Source organism: Ranitomeya imitator, chromosome 2 (assembly GCF_032444005.1).
Source record: "Ranitomeya imitator isolate aRanImi1 chromosome 2, aRanImi1.pri, whole genome shotgun sequence".
Classification (NCBI taxonomy): Eukaryota; Metazoa; Chordata; class Amphibia; order Anura; family Dendrobatidae; genus Ranitomeya; species Ranitomeya imitator.
In genome coordinates, this window is record NC_091283.1 from 628048970 (window position 1) to 628066232 (window position 17263).

Sequence of the window (17263 nt, forward strand, 5' to 3'; positions counted from 1 at the left end):
GGGTCCCAAAGATCCTCCCGATGCCGGCCGGCGGGCGCACTGCGCATGCGCCCGCCATTTTTTTGCCTGAAAAAGATGGCGGCACCCATCGGGAGCCACGAGGAGCACCGGGGGAGACAGGTGAGTATTGGGGGGGCTATCGGGGACCCCATTTCTCTGTCCTCTGATGTGCAATCACATCGGAGGACAGAAATTAAAAGGGAAATCGATTTTTTTTTTTGCGATCGCCGGTAAACGGTTAATTACCGGCGATCGCAACTCGGGGGTCAGTAAAAAAAACCCCGAATCATGTTCTCTGGGGTCTCGGCTACCCCCGGCAACCGAGACCCCAGAGAAAATCTGACTCTGGGGGGCGCTATTCACTTTTTCCACAGCGCCGTTAATTAATGGCGCTGTGGTTTAAGTACCCTTAACTGCAGCCGTTAAAAGGCGTATCGGCGGTCGTTAAGGGGTTAAGATGGGGTTGTCTGACTAGTGGACATCTCTTAATGCAGAAATTCTAAGTGAACAAGGTCTTGGGCTGTGTTCACATCTGCTTTTGGGAAGTCCATTTGTCTGTTCCATTTTAGGAACAATCAGAATTCAAAACAGACTCATTGCAGAACTGATGCAACAGAAGCAGAAGGGTCACATTGATTATTATGGGGAATGTCTGGGGTCCGTTATGTGAGTTGTTAGAATGGAGATTGAGAACTTTTTAACAAACGGGCAAATAAAGCTTGTAAACCATGACGGTTGCCTAATATGGTTTCAAGTAACTCCTGAGCCATCGATATGGGTGACTAATAACAAATCGTCACTGTCTGAAAAGAAGCCGGCATCGTTTTGGAATTTCGTCCGATAGTCGCTCGTAACCGACTGTATATGGGTCACTAAAAAAAGGATTGTTTGTGAAAGAATAGCGTACAGGTCATTATTTTCTCATTGTTCAGAATACTCTCTATTCTTTGTCAACTTTTTAAAAATCCCCCAAACCCAATCGCAGCTAAACTTACCAGGGATACTGAGAAGTGGGGCAAAGATTTCAGCAGGTCCCATTATAAAGTGCCAGTCATATATAGCCTGTCAATAGTGTTTCTTTACTTTTCAGTGGTATAGAAATGAGTCACCATCCCCTTCCTCCAATTAATTTCAGACAAACACAGCTCCTTATAAGATGTTTATTGGCAATATACAATATAAAATAGACCTTATATCAAACATACATAATATACAACAGAGGTACTCCCAAACCATCCATAGCTCCAAACAGGCTCCTCCGAATCTCAAGCGGAGATCCAGGACAGCTGGAGATCATGGATCAGAAATGGACATCCCAAATATACAGAAATAAATAACACCATATACACTTTTATAGTTATGTACAGATGAAAATGCTACAATAATTTAGCAATAAATACCAGTATATATGTCCGTGATACAACCTGCATCAGTGACTCGAAGACAGATTTTCAGGAAGGTGGGTTCAGCAAGGCCAACCATGGAAAAGCAAACACCCGAGTGTTCACAGCGAGACCACCACATGGCACAATATATGGTAATGAGGAGTCAAGGCCCTATTCTCTCAAGGCCGAGGTTTACGCCATGGGATTTAATTCTACAAAGGGATCAGGCTTTTTCCTCCACTTTCGTATTCATACAATATAGAAAGATACTCAATATCCTGATTTATTAGAAAAGCTCTTCAGCTCAGTTGCTTTTGATAAGTGCTGGCATGAGGATTCTCACCAGGCATCTTATATTTATATCTATGGTTCGGCTCGGTGGTTACTGGTGTCCGGCTACTACCACGTTTCCCCCAAAAAAGCCCAACCACAATTGTGTGGGCTTTTTGGAGTATGCTTAAAATAGAAGCCTTACTCCAAAAATTAGCCCTAGTTGCAGTTCAATAAGAAAGTTTCCAGGCAGCTAAAAAAGTTAAAGAACACAGAAGGACCCTTCATCAAAGAAAGAAGACACCCCCAAAAGAATCGCACTCACCAGACCCAAAAACAATTACAATTAGAAAGTGCCAATGGGGGATGCGCTCTAACACAAATCTGCGCCACGGTCAGGTCCCTCACCGTTCCGGCTGTATTGTACTGAAGCGCTCGGGTACCGGTATCACTCTACTCCCGAGCGATAGTGCGTCCGGTCACCAGGAGCAGCCAACCGCTGTCAGGGAGACCCGATTTGTGTGCGAGAACCCACTCACTTGGCAACTCTAGTTGTTTGGGATCTGGCGAGTGCCATTCTTTTGGGGAGCGACTGCTTTCTTTCGAGGGGTAATCCAATATGAGCAATCAGTGCAAGTACATAGAGAATAATAATTTAAATTTAAGCAGGTAAATACAAAATGATAATTAAAATATAAATATATGAATTAGCCAGTACATGGCACCACATAACAAATAAATAGGGAAAGATATGAACATATAAATTACGGTAGTAACCCAGAGTGGAGTATTTCATCAAATGATAAGACCTACAATTTACCTAACATGAATATGATAAATAGATGTGGTACCAATTCCTTTTGGAAATTGTAGGTCTTATCATTTGGTGATTACTTCACTCAGGGTTACTACCACGGCTGTGGAGTCGGAGTCCATTGTGGTGGAGTCGGTGTCATGGATATTGAGGAGTCGGAGGGTTTTTTTTAGCGCTGACAGGGCTGTGGAGTCGGAGTCCGGGTCCATTTTGGTGGAGTCTGAGTCATGGAAATTGAGGAGTTTGAGTCGGTGGGTTGGCTTACCGACTCCACAGCCCTGGTTACTACCATAATTTGTATGTTCATATCATTCCCTATTTATTTGTGGTGTCATCTAATGTCTAAGTCATATTTATATTTTAATTTCCATTTTTTCAATAAATTGTATTGTAGCTACATTGACGGGCGCATACAATCAGGAGGTTAATTGCCAGTAGCCAGAGTCAGGATGGATGCCAAGCATAAGGAACCATTGTAATAAATAAAGTATATTGCATGGTATACATTTTTTTGGAGTGACCTTCTGTATAGGTTCGCCTTAGGACTCTCCATGCTAAATGTTAGCCTTCTTGAACTACTTGCGCCATAATAGAACATGCTTAATTTGTACACTAAGCGCTACCTTACCAGGTGAGTATATTACTGGGAACCGGTCATCCCCAAACGTTGTTAGCTAGGAGATATTGGGTTAATAGCGGCTGTACTGAAAGGGCGACTACGTGGAGAAAATTAACTGTATTCCTCCTGGGGGCTGTCAGCTTTTAGTATAGAGGCACCGTTCGCAGCATTAAGAGCAAGCACTGGCACAATGAATGACAGCTCACATGGGCATCGTTGCCGGGGCGCGCTTAGGCTACGTTCACATTAGCACTTCCCGACGCAGCGTCGGGAAACGCTGCGGCGACGCATGCGTCATGCGCCCCTATATTTAACATGGGGGGCGCATGGACATGCGTTGTGCTGCGTTGTGCGACGCATGCGGTTTTTTTGCCGCAAGTGTTGGGCGCAGAAAACGCAACAAGTTGCATTTTTTTGCGTCCAAATTTCGGCAAAAAAAGGACGCATGCGTCGCAAAACGCAGCGTTTTTGCGTGCATTTTTATTTGCGTTGCGTCGCCGACGCAGCGGCGCACAATGCAAATGTGAACGTAGCCTTACAGTCACAGCTCACAGTATACTGAGCGGTGACAACCCACTCTATGCACACCCCCATGACTGAAAGCCAGCAACCATTCTCGGCTTACACAGTATGATGCTCTGCCAAAATGATGATCTTTTAAGCAAGAAAACCAAGGGATCATTTTATGAAAGCCGGTTTCGCTCATTAATCGGGTGATCAGCGCTGTTTAGACCCTACGATTATTGGGAATCGTGTAACTGCCCCCTTACTAGTGCTTACATTTTCTGTAAAAATATGACGACAGGTCAAATATTGGCACATCTACCTACATTTTGGGGGGCCCAGTTGACCATGTATGCTTTTTAAATAGTTGACTGCTATTTATCTGTTAATTTCACTGTAAATATTATGGGCAGATTGACCTAATTAACATAAAAGGATGCTCCACCAACATAAGGCTGTAAAATACTCCTATGATCTATGCTGATTACAATGGTCTTTGATTTAGGGAACCTGTCATGTTGAAAATGGTATCTGATCTGTAGGCCAGGTATTATAGAGCAGGAGCTGAGCAGATGGATAGACACTTTTGTGGGAAATGTTTCAGTAGAACGTTCATTTTATTCAGTGAAATCCTTGGTGTTTGTATACATACAAGTCCAGTGGGCGGTCCTACCAGTGATTGACAGTCTTCCCTGTATGACTGTGCTGGCAGAGAGAGTGGTCAGTCACTAGTAGGACCGCCCACTGGACTCATGTGTAGGAAGAAATTAGCTCGTTTTCTCCAGTAGCCGCACTTTCAGTAAGGTGGCCGGACATCTGTTCTTTTGCATCTGCACCACTTTAAGTGACATGACTGGTACAGAGTGCCAAGGTATAGAAACATTTGAAAAACAGTATATTTAGTGAACGCTCAGCCCTGTTAACCTTTGGCATAATACCATAATCTGATAACTAATCAGAAGGTCATCAATATGTGTGTAATATGCCATACAAAGCACAAATGTCTAGAATGGGCAGCAGCATCAAGAACGGGAGGTAAGAACGTTCCAGACGTGACCTTCTGTTAGTCTTGTTTCCCATCATATTTCAGGTCCATGTTCCCTCCTGTATTGGATTCCTCAGTTGGCAATGCAATGCAGATGTGAACACAGACCATGGACAGTCACAACAATGTAAGCAACACACCTTATATACGTATGATTGGATATATTCGGTTGTATTGATCATTCTATGACAACGCATATTTGCGCCATAAAATATCCTATACATAACATAAATCAAAAAGAATTTTTGAAACCTGTTGGACCCTAATAATTTACAACATCATCACAATTAAAACCAACTGGTTGCACACATATCACTATTAATACAGGGCTCCTCATTTTGCTTACAAAGCAAATTATTAGGAATGATGACATCATCAATATGTCCAGTGATGTCACGAATACTCATACCCATATTGGGCATCTGCTTTCTATGCTCTATGAACAGCTGTACCTTACAAATAACAGAATAATATACCCCATCTCACTTGTACAATGCCACCAGTAGGAACGTGGCCAACATTACTCTGCAGATTCTGACTTTCATTAGACCCAAGTTGTGGAAGACCAGAAGTGGAAGGCGGTTTAGTGAACAGATTTTAACTGGTACATTTTTTTCGGAGCTCAAAAGGTAATCTACTTGACTTAGGATCTACAAACGTTACTATCAAATGCTAATGATAAAAGGCTTTAAATTGTGATATCTGATCATAAATTATAAATAAATTGGATCATGGCATGATTGGTATAGCTCCTCTCAAGACAATCCCACCACTATTAACCACCTTTCTGGTTTAGGTGGCCTCTGTTAAAAGTGTAGAAATGACCCTAGTGACTTTCATACAGAAAGCTTCAAGCGACTCTGTTAGCAAAGAATGACTGTTCAAACCAAGCACTGGCACTCAGTAAGTCCCACCTACTTATTTTGCATCCATCTCCACCCTCTTGCTGGTCTATAAAGCCAGAGCTGTCGATCAAAAGAGGGGGCTGAGATAGAGGGAAAACAAGCGGGTGAAAAGGTGCACTTAAATGATTGGCCCCGCCATGGTGCACAAAGCGCTTGTACTTGGTTTGAACAGTCATTCGGTGCTGACACAGTCCGTTTCAGCACAACTTACAAAGGTCTGGAAATTTTGGACTGGGCCACATGGTTATTACTCGATAAGTACAGTGTATATACCCTCAGAGTACAAAAATGCTGTTCCCATCAAAGCAACGTGAAAGCAGCCATCAACATTTTCGAATACATAAAATTTGGCACAGAAACGCCACCAACTTCAAAAGATATCTCACCACATTGATAACAAACCATAACATTCACTAGCCCAAGTGACAACTGCACACTGACCACAACAGAACGCATACTCGGACAACACAGGACAGCACGCCGACCCAGAAGCTGCGTGACCACACAACCACGAATCCAAAAAGGAGCAGCATAGTCTGAAATCACAAACTACACGACACGCGGAAGAACTGCATACAAGGGCGCCAGTCACTATTCCACAAAGAAGCAGAACCACCGGCATCGCACAGTACAGACGGAGCCACAACACCGCGTACTTCAAGTATCCACTGCACACACCGATCCAGGACGAGTAGCACAACCTGACGTCACACTATACACTGAAGGCTCAACGGGACGGAAACACAGACAAAGCCTACTTTCAAGTGTGGAAACTAAAGCTGGTGACTTTGCAGCTCTATCACTAGCCATTCTGATTGCCAAGGTTTGGACTGTGTGCTGACACACCGCGTCATGAAGCTTAGTGCGAGACCTCCCACTAATTGTCACTTCCACTCCTGCTGCAAAGACACAAATGCCGAAAAGTCATATTCCCAGCCACAGAACCCAAAACCCCAACTTCTTCTACAGATTATACCACCGAGTGTCTAGAAACCTTTCCAGTAGCTAAGGAAATCTTTGGGTACATGAGCTTTGGGAAATGCTTGGGGAGGTCAGTAGTGGCATCCTGTTTGGCGCACCACTAAGAACGTGCCTCTGTTTTAGACTTCACTATGGTAATGACACTAGTGGCAGCTACTTTCCCTGGTATAAGAGGCCTCATGCCAGGTGTATATGCCCCCCTCGGAGGGTTGATGGGATTCCTCGCTACAGTCCTGGCAAAGTTCTGCAGGGCTTCATACTTTGACCTTAGAGAGTCCAGCTCTTGGCGCATGCTAGCATTCTCAGAGGCGAGCTTCTCCACCTCCTGCTGCAATTCTGCCTTCTGCTTCTCCAGTTCTTCTTTTTGCGTTACCCGCTTTACCCTGCAGCTTGCAGCATAGCCACGGTTCTTTAGCGTACGTCGTCGTTGCTTCAGCTGGATGATCTCCTCCTTGGTCAAACCACGGAGATGCTGGTTCAGCTCCCGCACAGACATGGTGACCAATTCTTCATCCGTAAGACTGGTTCCATTCTCCCCGGGCTCCCTCTTTACCTAAATGTAAAGCAGAAAAATAGTACAAATCGCACCAGAAAGATGCACACTAACGCTTGTCAAAGGTTTGATGTCCTAATATGCCATGTGATGGATGGTATTTATGGAAGTATTCATGCCCCTTAGTGGGTACACATCATCTTCATTGTGTTACCGGAGATCAAACTCCTCACAAGGCAAACGTCATCGTGAGGTTGTGTGAACTGACCCAACATCAAGGATGAAATGCCAGAAAACTACCAAATCAAGGGGACAGAAATAGTGAATCTATTGACAAGTCATTAAAACAGCAATGTTAGATGAAGGAAAAAAGATGGTTAGGGACAACTATACAATCTGGGGGCTTCTGTCATGATCCCAATGGCAGGGGATCACAAAAGGACAAGCACAAAAACAAAACAAGCTCTAGGGTGATGGAACCTGAGCTGACCGCGATCCTGAACCTAAACACACAACTAGCAGTAGCCGGGGAACGTGCCTACGATGATTCCTAGACGTCTCGCGCCAGCCGAAGGATTAACTTCCCCTATTAGAAGAAACACAGACCTCACTTGCCTCCAGAGAAACACCCCACAGAAATAGCAGCCCCTCACACGCAATAACGGTGAAACGAGAGAAAAGCACATACGCAGTTATGAAAACAGAATCAGCAAAAATGAGGCCCGCTAAAGCTAGATAGCAGAGGATACAAAAGTGAACTGCGCGGTCAGCGAAAAACCCTTCAAAAAACCATCCTGAAATTACTTGAACTCATGTGCCAACTCATGGAACATGAGGAGTAATTTCAGCCCACTAGAGCAACCAGCAGCAAGGAATCACATATCTGCAAGCTGGACTAAGACAAAAATAAAGCAAAACGTGGAACAGGAAAAATCAAAACTTAGCTTGTCCTGAAGATAACAGACGCAGGGAGCAGAGGTAAAAAGACACGCTGATTACATTGATAGCCGGCGAGGAAATGACAAAAAAGCCAGGTTAAATAGGAAACTCCCATAACCTGATGGAACAGGTGGACACCAGAGACCGCAGAGAACACAAGTCACCCAGTACCATCAGTAACCACCGGAGGGAGCCCAAAAACAGAACTCACAACAGGCTTCACAGCAATTGATCCCCCATCATTCTATAAGTTATCACCACCCTGTGGAGCCAGAATACTTTTTTAATTCTGAGGTGTGAAAGCAGCCTAAAAATTATCTTCTGGTTTAACAGCCTACTTACAATTCAGATGAATACAACTGTTGGAGACTATGGCAGCCTGGTCAACTTTAGTTTTGTGATCTCCAAGACAAAAGCTGAGAAGGCATTTGTCTTATGCACGGCACGTGGACCACCAGCAATGCATCCATGATTAGATCCGGGGCCTACACCAAATGTAAGGGGGTGTTCTTACCTTCAGAGCTTTGCTGTTTCCCTTGCTGAGAGTCGTCATACCCTGGGAACCGTGTGTCAGCAAACTACAGAGAGAGGAAGCAATGTGTTAGTCTGACCTCGAAAACCTGGCCTCTCAGCACATCATCTCATCTGCCCCCTAACCTATTGCTGTCTATGTGTCCTGCGGTCCTGATCTCTCACCCAATTTAATAAAGATGAGGACAAAGGCAATTACAATCCCCAGTGGACTTAACTTTAAAAATAAGCTGGGAGGGAAAGAGAAGCCGAGCAGGCGAGTCATGCTGAGTCAGCACAATGCTGTATCAGACAGCAGCACGCAGTATCCTGTGTGCAACCATATATATCCACAAAGACATGTAGCTGTATACACAGAGAATCGGAGCCAGAGAGAGAAAAGTGCTAGAGCTGGTCATACTAAGGCACAAAAGTCCCATGTACAGGAGCCACGTTACACGCGAAACCAGGAATTCACATTCTCACACTGTGGTTGGTCTTTCATGAACAAATGTAGTTATGGGAACAATAATGCGTGTGCAAAAAAAAAGTCACTTACATACAGTGCCTTAAAAAAGTATTCATTCCCCGTGAAGTTTTCAATATTTTTTTCAAGTTACACTCGCAAATTTAAATGTATTTTATTGGGATTTTATGCTCTTTACCAACACAAAGTAGTAAGCATTTGTGAAGTGCATGAGAAAGGATATATGGTTTTCTAATTATTTTAACAATATACAGTTAGGTCCATATATATTTGGACAAAGAAATTCACGAATTACTGGTTTTTGGTCATTCTGCCTAACAAAAATCGGAATAAAAAGCGATCAAAAAATGTCACGTGCCCGAAAATGGTACCAATAAAAACGTCAACTCGTCCTGCAAAAAACAAGATCTCACATGACTCTGTGGACCAAAATATGGAAACATTATAGCTCTCAGAATTTGGAGACGCAAAAAATATTTTTTGCAATAAAAAGCATCTTTTAATGTGCGACAGATGCCAATCATAAAAATCCACTATAAATAGTAAATCAAACCCCCCTTCATCACCCCCTTAGTTAGGGAAAAATAATAAAATAAAAAAATGTATTTATTTCCATTTTCCCATTAGGGATAGGGTTGAGGCTAAAGTTAGGGATGGGGTTTGGATTACGTTTACAGTTGGGTTAGGGGTGTGTTGGGGTTAGGGGTGTGGTTAGGGTTGGAGTTAGAATTGGGGGGTTTCCACTGTTTAGGGACATCAGGGGCTTTGCAAATGCAACATGACGTCCGATCTCAATTCTAGCCAATTCTGTGTTGAAAAAGTAAAACGGTGATCATTCCCTTCGGAGCTCTGCCATGCGCCCAAACAGTGGTTTACCCCCACATATGGGGTATCAGCGCAGTCAGGACAAGTTGGACAACAACTTTTGGGGTACAATTTCTCCTCTTACACTCGGGAAAATACAAAACTGGGGGCTAAAAAATAATTTTTTGGGGAAAGTTTTTATTCCAAAATTGTGCTGATGTAAAGTAGTCATGTGGGAAATGTTACTTATTAAGTATTTTCTGCGACATATCTCTGTGATTTAAGGGCATGAAAATTTAAAGTTGGAAAATAGTGAAATTTTCAAAATGTTTGCCAAATTTCTGTTTTTTTCCCAGAAATAAACGCAAGTAATGTCAAGGAAATTTTACCACTATCATAAAGTACAATATGTCACGAGAAAACAATGTCAGAATCACTAGGATCCGTTGAAGCGTTCCAGAGTTATAACCTCATAAAGGGACAGTGGTCAGAATTGTAAAAATTGGCCCGGTCATTAACGCCTTGGGGGTTAAAGAGAACCTGTCACCCCCCCCAAATCCAAGATGAGCTAAGCCCACCGGCATCAGGGGCTTATCTACAGCATTCTGTAATGCTGTAGATAAGCTCCCGATGTTACCTGAAAGATGAGAAAAAGAGGTTAGATTATACTCACCCAGGGGCGGTCCCGCTGTGGTCCGTGTCCGATGAGCGTCCGGTCCGGAGCCTCCCATCTTCTTAAGATCACGCCCTCTTGTCTTCATGATGCAGCCGCGATTCCGGCGCAGGCGTACTTTATCTCCCTGTTGAGGGCAGACAAAGTACGCCTGCGCCGGAGCATGAAGACAAGAAGAGGACGTGATCGTAAAAAGATGGGAGGCCCCGGACCGCGACGCCCATCGGATCGGACCGCCTGCGTGAGTATAATCTAACCTCTTTTTCTCATCTTTCAGGTTAAATCAGGGGCTTATCTACAGCATTCCAGAATGCTGTAGATAAGCCCCTGATGCCGGTGGGCTTAGCTCACCTTCCATTTTGGGGGTGATAGGTTCCCTTTAAGGGGTTAATGGTTGTCTGAGGAATGTTCTGCTGCACTGAATGAATTTTGGCACATCATCAAGATCCGCTGCTGGCAGCTTCCTCTGCAATTGCTGACTAATGATGTCCCATATGTGCTTGATGGGAGACAAGTCTGGAGACGCTGCAGGCCATGGTGGCACCTATAGGCTGCTCACAGTACTAGGACCAACATGCGCCTGACCTCGTGGTGCTGACAGAGCCCCCGGGACACTTTGGACCTATGTATAACCATGAGACATGGCAGCCGACCTCTGTATGGACACAAGTCCCATCAGGAAGCGTCTGACAGGATGGACGGCAGCGCTATACAGGCGGCACCTCACACAAGGAATGAGTAGTGAGATAGCGCCATCTAGCGGGACACAGTCACTGTGCAGCAGCATCATGACAGCGCATCTGTGCAGCACCTACGTCACATATACCGGAAAATCTGCACTATCCCTGCACGTCACGGCCGGGGGGAGGGGCACAACTGTCAGCCTTGGGGTCGAGGTTGTGCTGGGACTTGTGGTGATCCGGGGGCAGCTCATGGCCTGTAGGGCTTTTTCCCCTGCTCACAGCTGGCTGTTTGCTACAGCAGCACCATGTCCGGCCAGTCTGCTGCCATGTGCCTGTACGCGGCTCATTGTCTCAGAGACGCCAAAGTTTGGCCCAGATGCAGCAGCTGAGGTGAGGTGGGTGTCAGCCCCGGGGGGCACAGAACACCGGCTCACTGCCCACCACACTGCCCACAGCCAGGACACCGGGCGGCCGGAGCCTCCAGCAGGCACCTGCCCCAGCCCCAAACCACCTGTCAATCACAACTCCGCCCCTTCGTCTTCCTCATGACATCACGGCAGCAGTGACGTAACAGCTCGCATAACAGGGGCGTCCGCGGTGACCGAGCGCTGCCGGGGGATCACGTGACGCGGCTCCGGGATCGATGACCCCTCACTTCGGTCCTCGGCGCTGGATCCTTGGTAGATGCCTGAGCACAGGGGGTTAAAGGACCTTTGTTGATGTCATGGCCATGTGATCAGTCACATGTGGGGGAGGAGTCAGGCGCTGGGCTGTTCTGGGTAGGGGAAGCGCAGACCTGTGTGCCGGGGAGCAGGGGGCTGAGGCACAAAGTAGGGGGCTGTCTGCTCCGCACATAGCACTTAAAGGGGTAGTCACAAATGGGACCTAACACTTAAAGGGGTATTCCCAGAATTCACAAATAGGACCATTTAAAGGGGTATTCTTAAATAGGATCTAACACTTAAAGGGTATGTCCAGAATTGAAAGTTGTCTATAGCCAAGGTACTGATCACTGCCCCCCAGCAGATCTGAGAGTGTGGAAGGCAAACATTGGTGCCCCCCACTCCAGTAAGGCCAGGTCCTGCAGAGCCCGCTTCCCAGGGACCCCCAGTGATCTCCATATCCCGTGGGGAGACAAATAGGAACAGTGGCAGGAGGAGGCCCAGAGAAGCGCCATGGGGCAGCGCCAGTAACAAACCTGCCTCACCCGGGCAGGAGGTAACACACAGGCCCTGGTCCGATTCACACCACAATATTGGCAGAAAACCATAAATATTTGTGCAACATAAAATTGTGCGAAACCGTTGTGATTTCTGGAGCGGTCACTTTTCGGCAGATGGGGATGAGTCGTGGCTGCGCGATGTCGGCATCGGTATCACCAGAAATGTTACTCCAGTCCCCGACTGTCCCGGCTGAGAACAAGCAGGTACCCACAGGACGCCGACACCCCACGCCCGTCGGCACGTCCTCTCCGCTACTGAATGCTCCTTGTCACAGAAGAACAGGAATTCTTGGTTTCCTCCTAACTCATCGGCCCCGACACTTTGTTTGAATGTGACCTGGTTAATTATAACGGACCCCCCTGATCTACTGCTGATCTCTGACACCAATATGGTATTAGCTCTTCGATGACTGCACTAGCCCAAGGATTTTGGCCCACTCCTCCATCCAGATCTTCTAGGTTTTGGGGCTGTCACAGGGAAATATTGAGTTTCTGCTCCCACCAAAGATTTTCTATTGGGTTCAGGTCTGGAGACTGATTAGGCCACACCAGTACCGTGACATGCTTCATACGCAGCCACATCTTAGTTGCCCGGGCTGTGTGTTTCAGGTCATTATGCTGGAAGACCCAGTTATGACCCATCTTCAATGCTCTTACTGAGGGAAAGAGGTTGTTGGCCAAAATCTTGTGATACATGACCCCATCCATCCTCCCGTCAATACGGTGCAGTCCCCTTTTCAGAATAGCACCCCCAAAGTATGAGATTTCCCCCACCATGCTTCATGGTTGGGATGATGTTCTTGAGGTTATACTCATCCTTCTTCCTCCAAATACGGTGAGTGGAGTCAATACCGAAAAGTTTTATTTTGCTCTCATCTGACCACATGACCTTCTCTCATGCCTCCTTTGGATCATCATTGGCAAATTTCAAATGGGCTTGGACATATTGTGGCATGAGCAGTGGGACCTTGCATGCCGTGCAGGATTTAAATCCATGCCGGCATAGGGTGTTACTAATAATTTTTGAGACTGTGGTCATCTCATGTAGTTCTGGGCTGATTCCTAACCGCTCTCAAAATCATCCTTACCCCACAAGGCGAGATCCTGCATGGTGCCCCAGACCAAGGAAGATGGACAGTCATCTTGTGTTTTTTTCCATTTTCTAATAATTATGCCAATAGTTGTTGCCTTCTCACCAAGCTGCTTGACTATTGTCCTGTACTCCATCCCAGCCTTGTGCAGCCTACAATTTTTTTCCCCTGGTGTCCTTACTCAGCTCTTTGGTCTTGGCCATGGTGGAGAAGTTGGAGTGTGATTGAGTGGTGGACAAGTGTCTTATACAGATGAGTAAAAACAGGTGCAATTAATACAGGTAATAAGTGCAGAGTAGGAGGGCTTCTTAAAGAAAAACTAACAGGCAACGAGAACCAGAATTCTTGCTGATTGGTAGGTGATCAAATACTCATTTCATGCAATAAAATGAAATGTAAATTATTTAAAGGGAACCTGTCACCCCCAAAATCCAAGATGAGCTAAGCCCACCGGCATCGGGCTTATCTACAGTATTCTGTAATGCTGTAGATAAGCCCCCGATGTATCCTGAAAGAGAAGAAAAAAAGGTTAGATTATACTCACCTGGGCGGGCGGTCCGGAGCCTCCCATCTTCATAGCATTCCAGAATGCTGTAGATAAGCCCGATACCGGTGGGCTTAGCTCATCTTGGATTTTGGGGGTGACCGGTTCCCTTTAAAAAACCATCAAATATGATTTCCTGGATTTATTTTTAGTTTCTGTCTCTCACAAATCCCCCAGGTGGGCAGTATGGTCCAATGGGTGTCACAGGTCCGGCGCCTCCCATCTTCTTATGATTGCCGCCCTCCTGTTGATTCATGGCTCCCCGGCATTGCACTCCTACGCAGGCGAGCTTATCTGCCCTGTTGAAAGTGCCAACACTTTCAGCTATGACTGTATGTTATGCACACTCCAATTTCTGTCCTGTATACTGGGTGCAATCCTCAGTACCCGTTTTATTCTGTATACATACAATATATATATATATACACACACACGCACTGCACAGTACCTCTCCTCCTGTATATATACGTTGCACGGTACTACTCCTCCTGTCCTGTATATATACACTGCACAGTACCACTCCTCCTGTCCTGTATATATACACTGCACAGTACCACTCCTCCTGTATATATACACTGCACAGTACCACTCCTCCTGTCCTGTATATATACAATGCACAGTACCACTCCTCCTGTCCTATATATATACAATGCACAGTACCACTCCTCCTGTCCTGTATATATACACTGCACAGTACCACTCCTCCTGTATATATACACTGCACAGTACCACTCCTCCTGTCCTGTATATATACACTGCACAGTACCACTCCTCCTGTATATATACACTGCACAGTACCACTCCTCCTGTCCTGTATATATACACTGCACAGTACCACTCCTCCTGTATATATACACTGCACAGTACCACTCCTCCTGTCCTGTATATATACACTGCACAGTACCACTCCTCCTGTATATATACACTGCACAGTACCACTTCTCCTGTATATATACACTGCACAGTACCACTTCTCCTGTATATATACACTGCACAGTACCTCTTCTCCTGTATATATACACTGCACAGTACCTCTCCTCCTGTATATATACACTGCACAGTACCACTCCTCCTGTCCTGTATATATACACTGCACAGTACCACTCCTCCTGTATATATACACTGCACAGTACCTCTTCTCCTGTATATATACACTGCACAGTACCTCTCCTCCTGTATATATACACTGCACAGTACCACTCCTCCTGTCCTGTATATATACACTGCACAGTACCACTCCTCCTGTCCTGTATATATACACTGCACAGTACCACTCCTCCTGTATATATACACTGCACAGTACCACTCCTCCTGTCCTGTATATATACACTGCACAGTACCACTCCTCCTGTCCTGTATATATACACTGTACAGTACCACTCCTCCTGTCCTGTATATATACACTGCACAGTACCACTTCTCCTGTATATATACACTGCACAGTACCTCTCCTCCTGTATATATACACTGCACAGTACCTCTCCTACTGTCCTGTATATATACACTGCACAGTACCTCTCCTCCTGTATATATACACTGCACAGTACCACTCCTCCTGTCCTGTATATATACACTGCACAGTACCACTCCTCCTGTCCTGTATATATACACTGCACAGTACCACTCCTCCTGTCCTGTATATATACACTGCACAGTACCACTCCTCCTGTATATATACACTGCACAGTACCACTCCTCCTGTATATATACACTGCACAGTACCACTTCTCCTGTATATATACACTGCACAGTACCACTCCTCCTGTATATATACACTGCACAGTACCACTCCTCCTGTCCTGTATATATACACTGCACAGTACCACTCCTCCTGTATATATACACTGCACAGTACCACTCCTCCTGTATATATACACTGCACAGTACCTCTCCTCCTGTATATATACACTGCACAGTACCTCTCCTACTGTCCTGTATATATACACTGCACAGTACCTCTCCTCCTGTATATATACACTGCACAGTACCACTCCTCCTGTCCTGTATATATACACTGCACAGTACCACTCCTCCTGTCCTGTATATATACACTGCACAGTACCACTCCTCCTGTCCTGTATATATACACTGCACAGTACCACTCCTCCTGTATATATACACTGCACAGTACCACTCCTCCTGTATATATACACTGCACAGTACCACTTCTCCTGTATATATACACTGCACAGTACCACTTCTCCTGTATATATACACTGCACAGTACCTCTCCTCCTGTATATATACACTGCACAGTACCTCTCCTCCTGTATATATACACTGCACAGTACCACTCCTCCTGTATATATACACTGCACAGTACCACTCCTCCTGTCCTGTATATATACACTGCACAGTACCACTCCTCCTGTATATATACACTGCACAGTACCACTCCTCCTGTATATATACACTGCACAGTACCACTCCTCCTGTATATATACACTGCACAGTACCACTCCTCCTGTATATATACACTGCACAGTACCACTCCTCCTGTCCTGTATATATACACTGCACAGTACCACTCCTCCTGTATATATACACTGCACAGTACCACTCCTCCTGTCCTGTATATATACACTGCACAGTACCACTCCTCCTGTCCTGTATATATACACTGCACAGTACCACTCCTCCTGTATATATACACTGCACAGTACCTCTCCTCCTGTATATATACACTGCACAGTACCACTCCTCCTGTATATATACACTGCACAGTACCACTCCTCCTGTCCTGTATATATACACTGCACAGTACCACTCCTCCTGTCCTGTATATATACACTGCACAGTACCACTCCTCCTGTCCTGTATATATACACTGCACAGTACCACTCCTCCTGTATATATACACTGCACAGTACCACTCCTCCTGTCCTGTATATATACACTGCACAGTACCACTCCTCCTGTCCTGTATATATAAACTGCACAGTACCACTCCTCCTGTCCTGTATATATACACTGCACAGTACCACTCCTCCTGTCCTGTATATATACACTGCACAGTACCACTCCTCCTGTATATATACACTGCACAGTACCACTCCTCCTGTCCTGTATATATACACTGCACAGTACCACTCCTCCTGTCCTGTATATATACACTGCACAGTACCACTCCTCCTGTATATATACACTGCACAGTACCACTCCTCCTGTCCTGTATATATACACTGCACAGTACCACTCCTCCTGTATATATACACTGCACAGTACCACTCCTCCTGTCCTGTATATATACACTGCACAGTACCACTCCTCCTGTCCTGTATATATACACTGTAC

At 45.4% G+C, this 17263-nt stretch overlaps 1 protein-coding gene across 1 annotated transcript; it reads right to left on the reverse strand.

Annotated features, from left to right (window-relative positions):
* Nucleotides 1-1146: 1146 nt before the first annotated feature.
* MAFG (MAF bZIP transcription factor G) lies at nt 1147-11854 on the reverse strand. Its single transcript, XM_069752542.1, has 3 exons — nt 11624-11854; nt 8470-8533; nt 1147-7076 (listed from the first exon to the last, which is right to left on the reverse strand). Exons 2-3 carry the CDS (start codon nt 8506-8508, stop codon nt 6624-6626), a joined length of 492 nt encoding a protein of 163 aa, XP_069608643.1. The 5' UTR covers nt 8509-8533; nt 11624-11854; the 3' UTR covers nt 1147-6623.
* Between the last annotated feature and the right edge of the window lie 5409 nt (nt 11855-17263).

Bases quoted from the DNA above. Each gene is read 5' to 3' on its own strand.
- MAFG (XM_069752542.1), bottom strand. From the start codon at position 8,508: ATGACGACTCTCAGCAAGGGAAACAGCAAAGCTCTGAAG. The intron at 7,077-8,469 runs GTAAGAACACCC...CTTTACATTTAG, and splicing joins GAAACAGCAAAGCTCTGAAG to GTAAAGAGGGAGCCCGGGGA.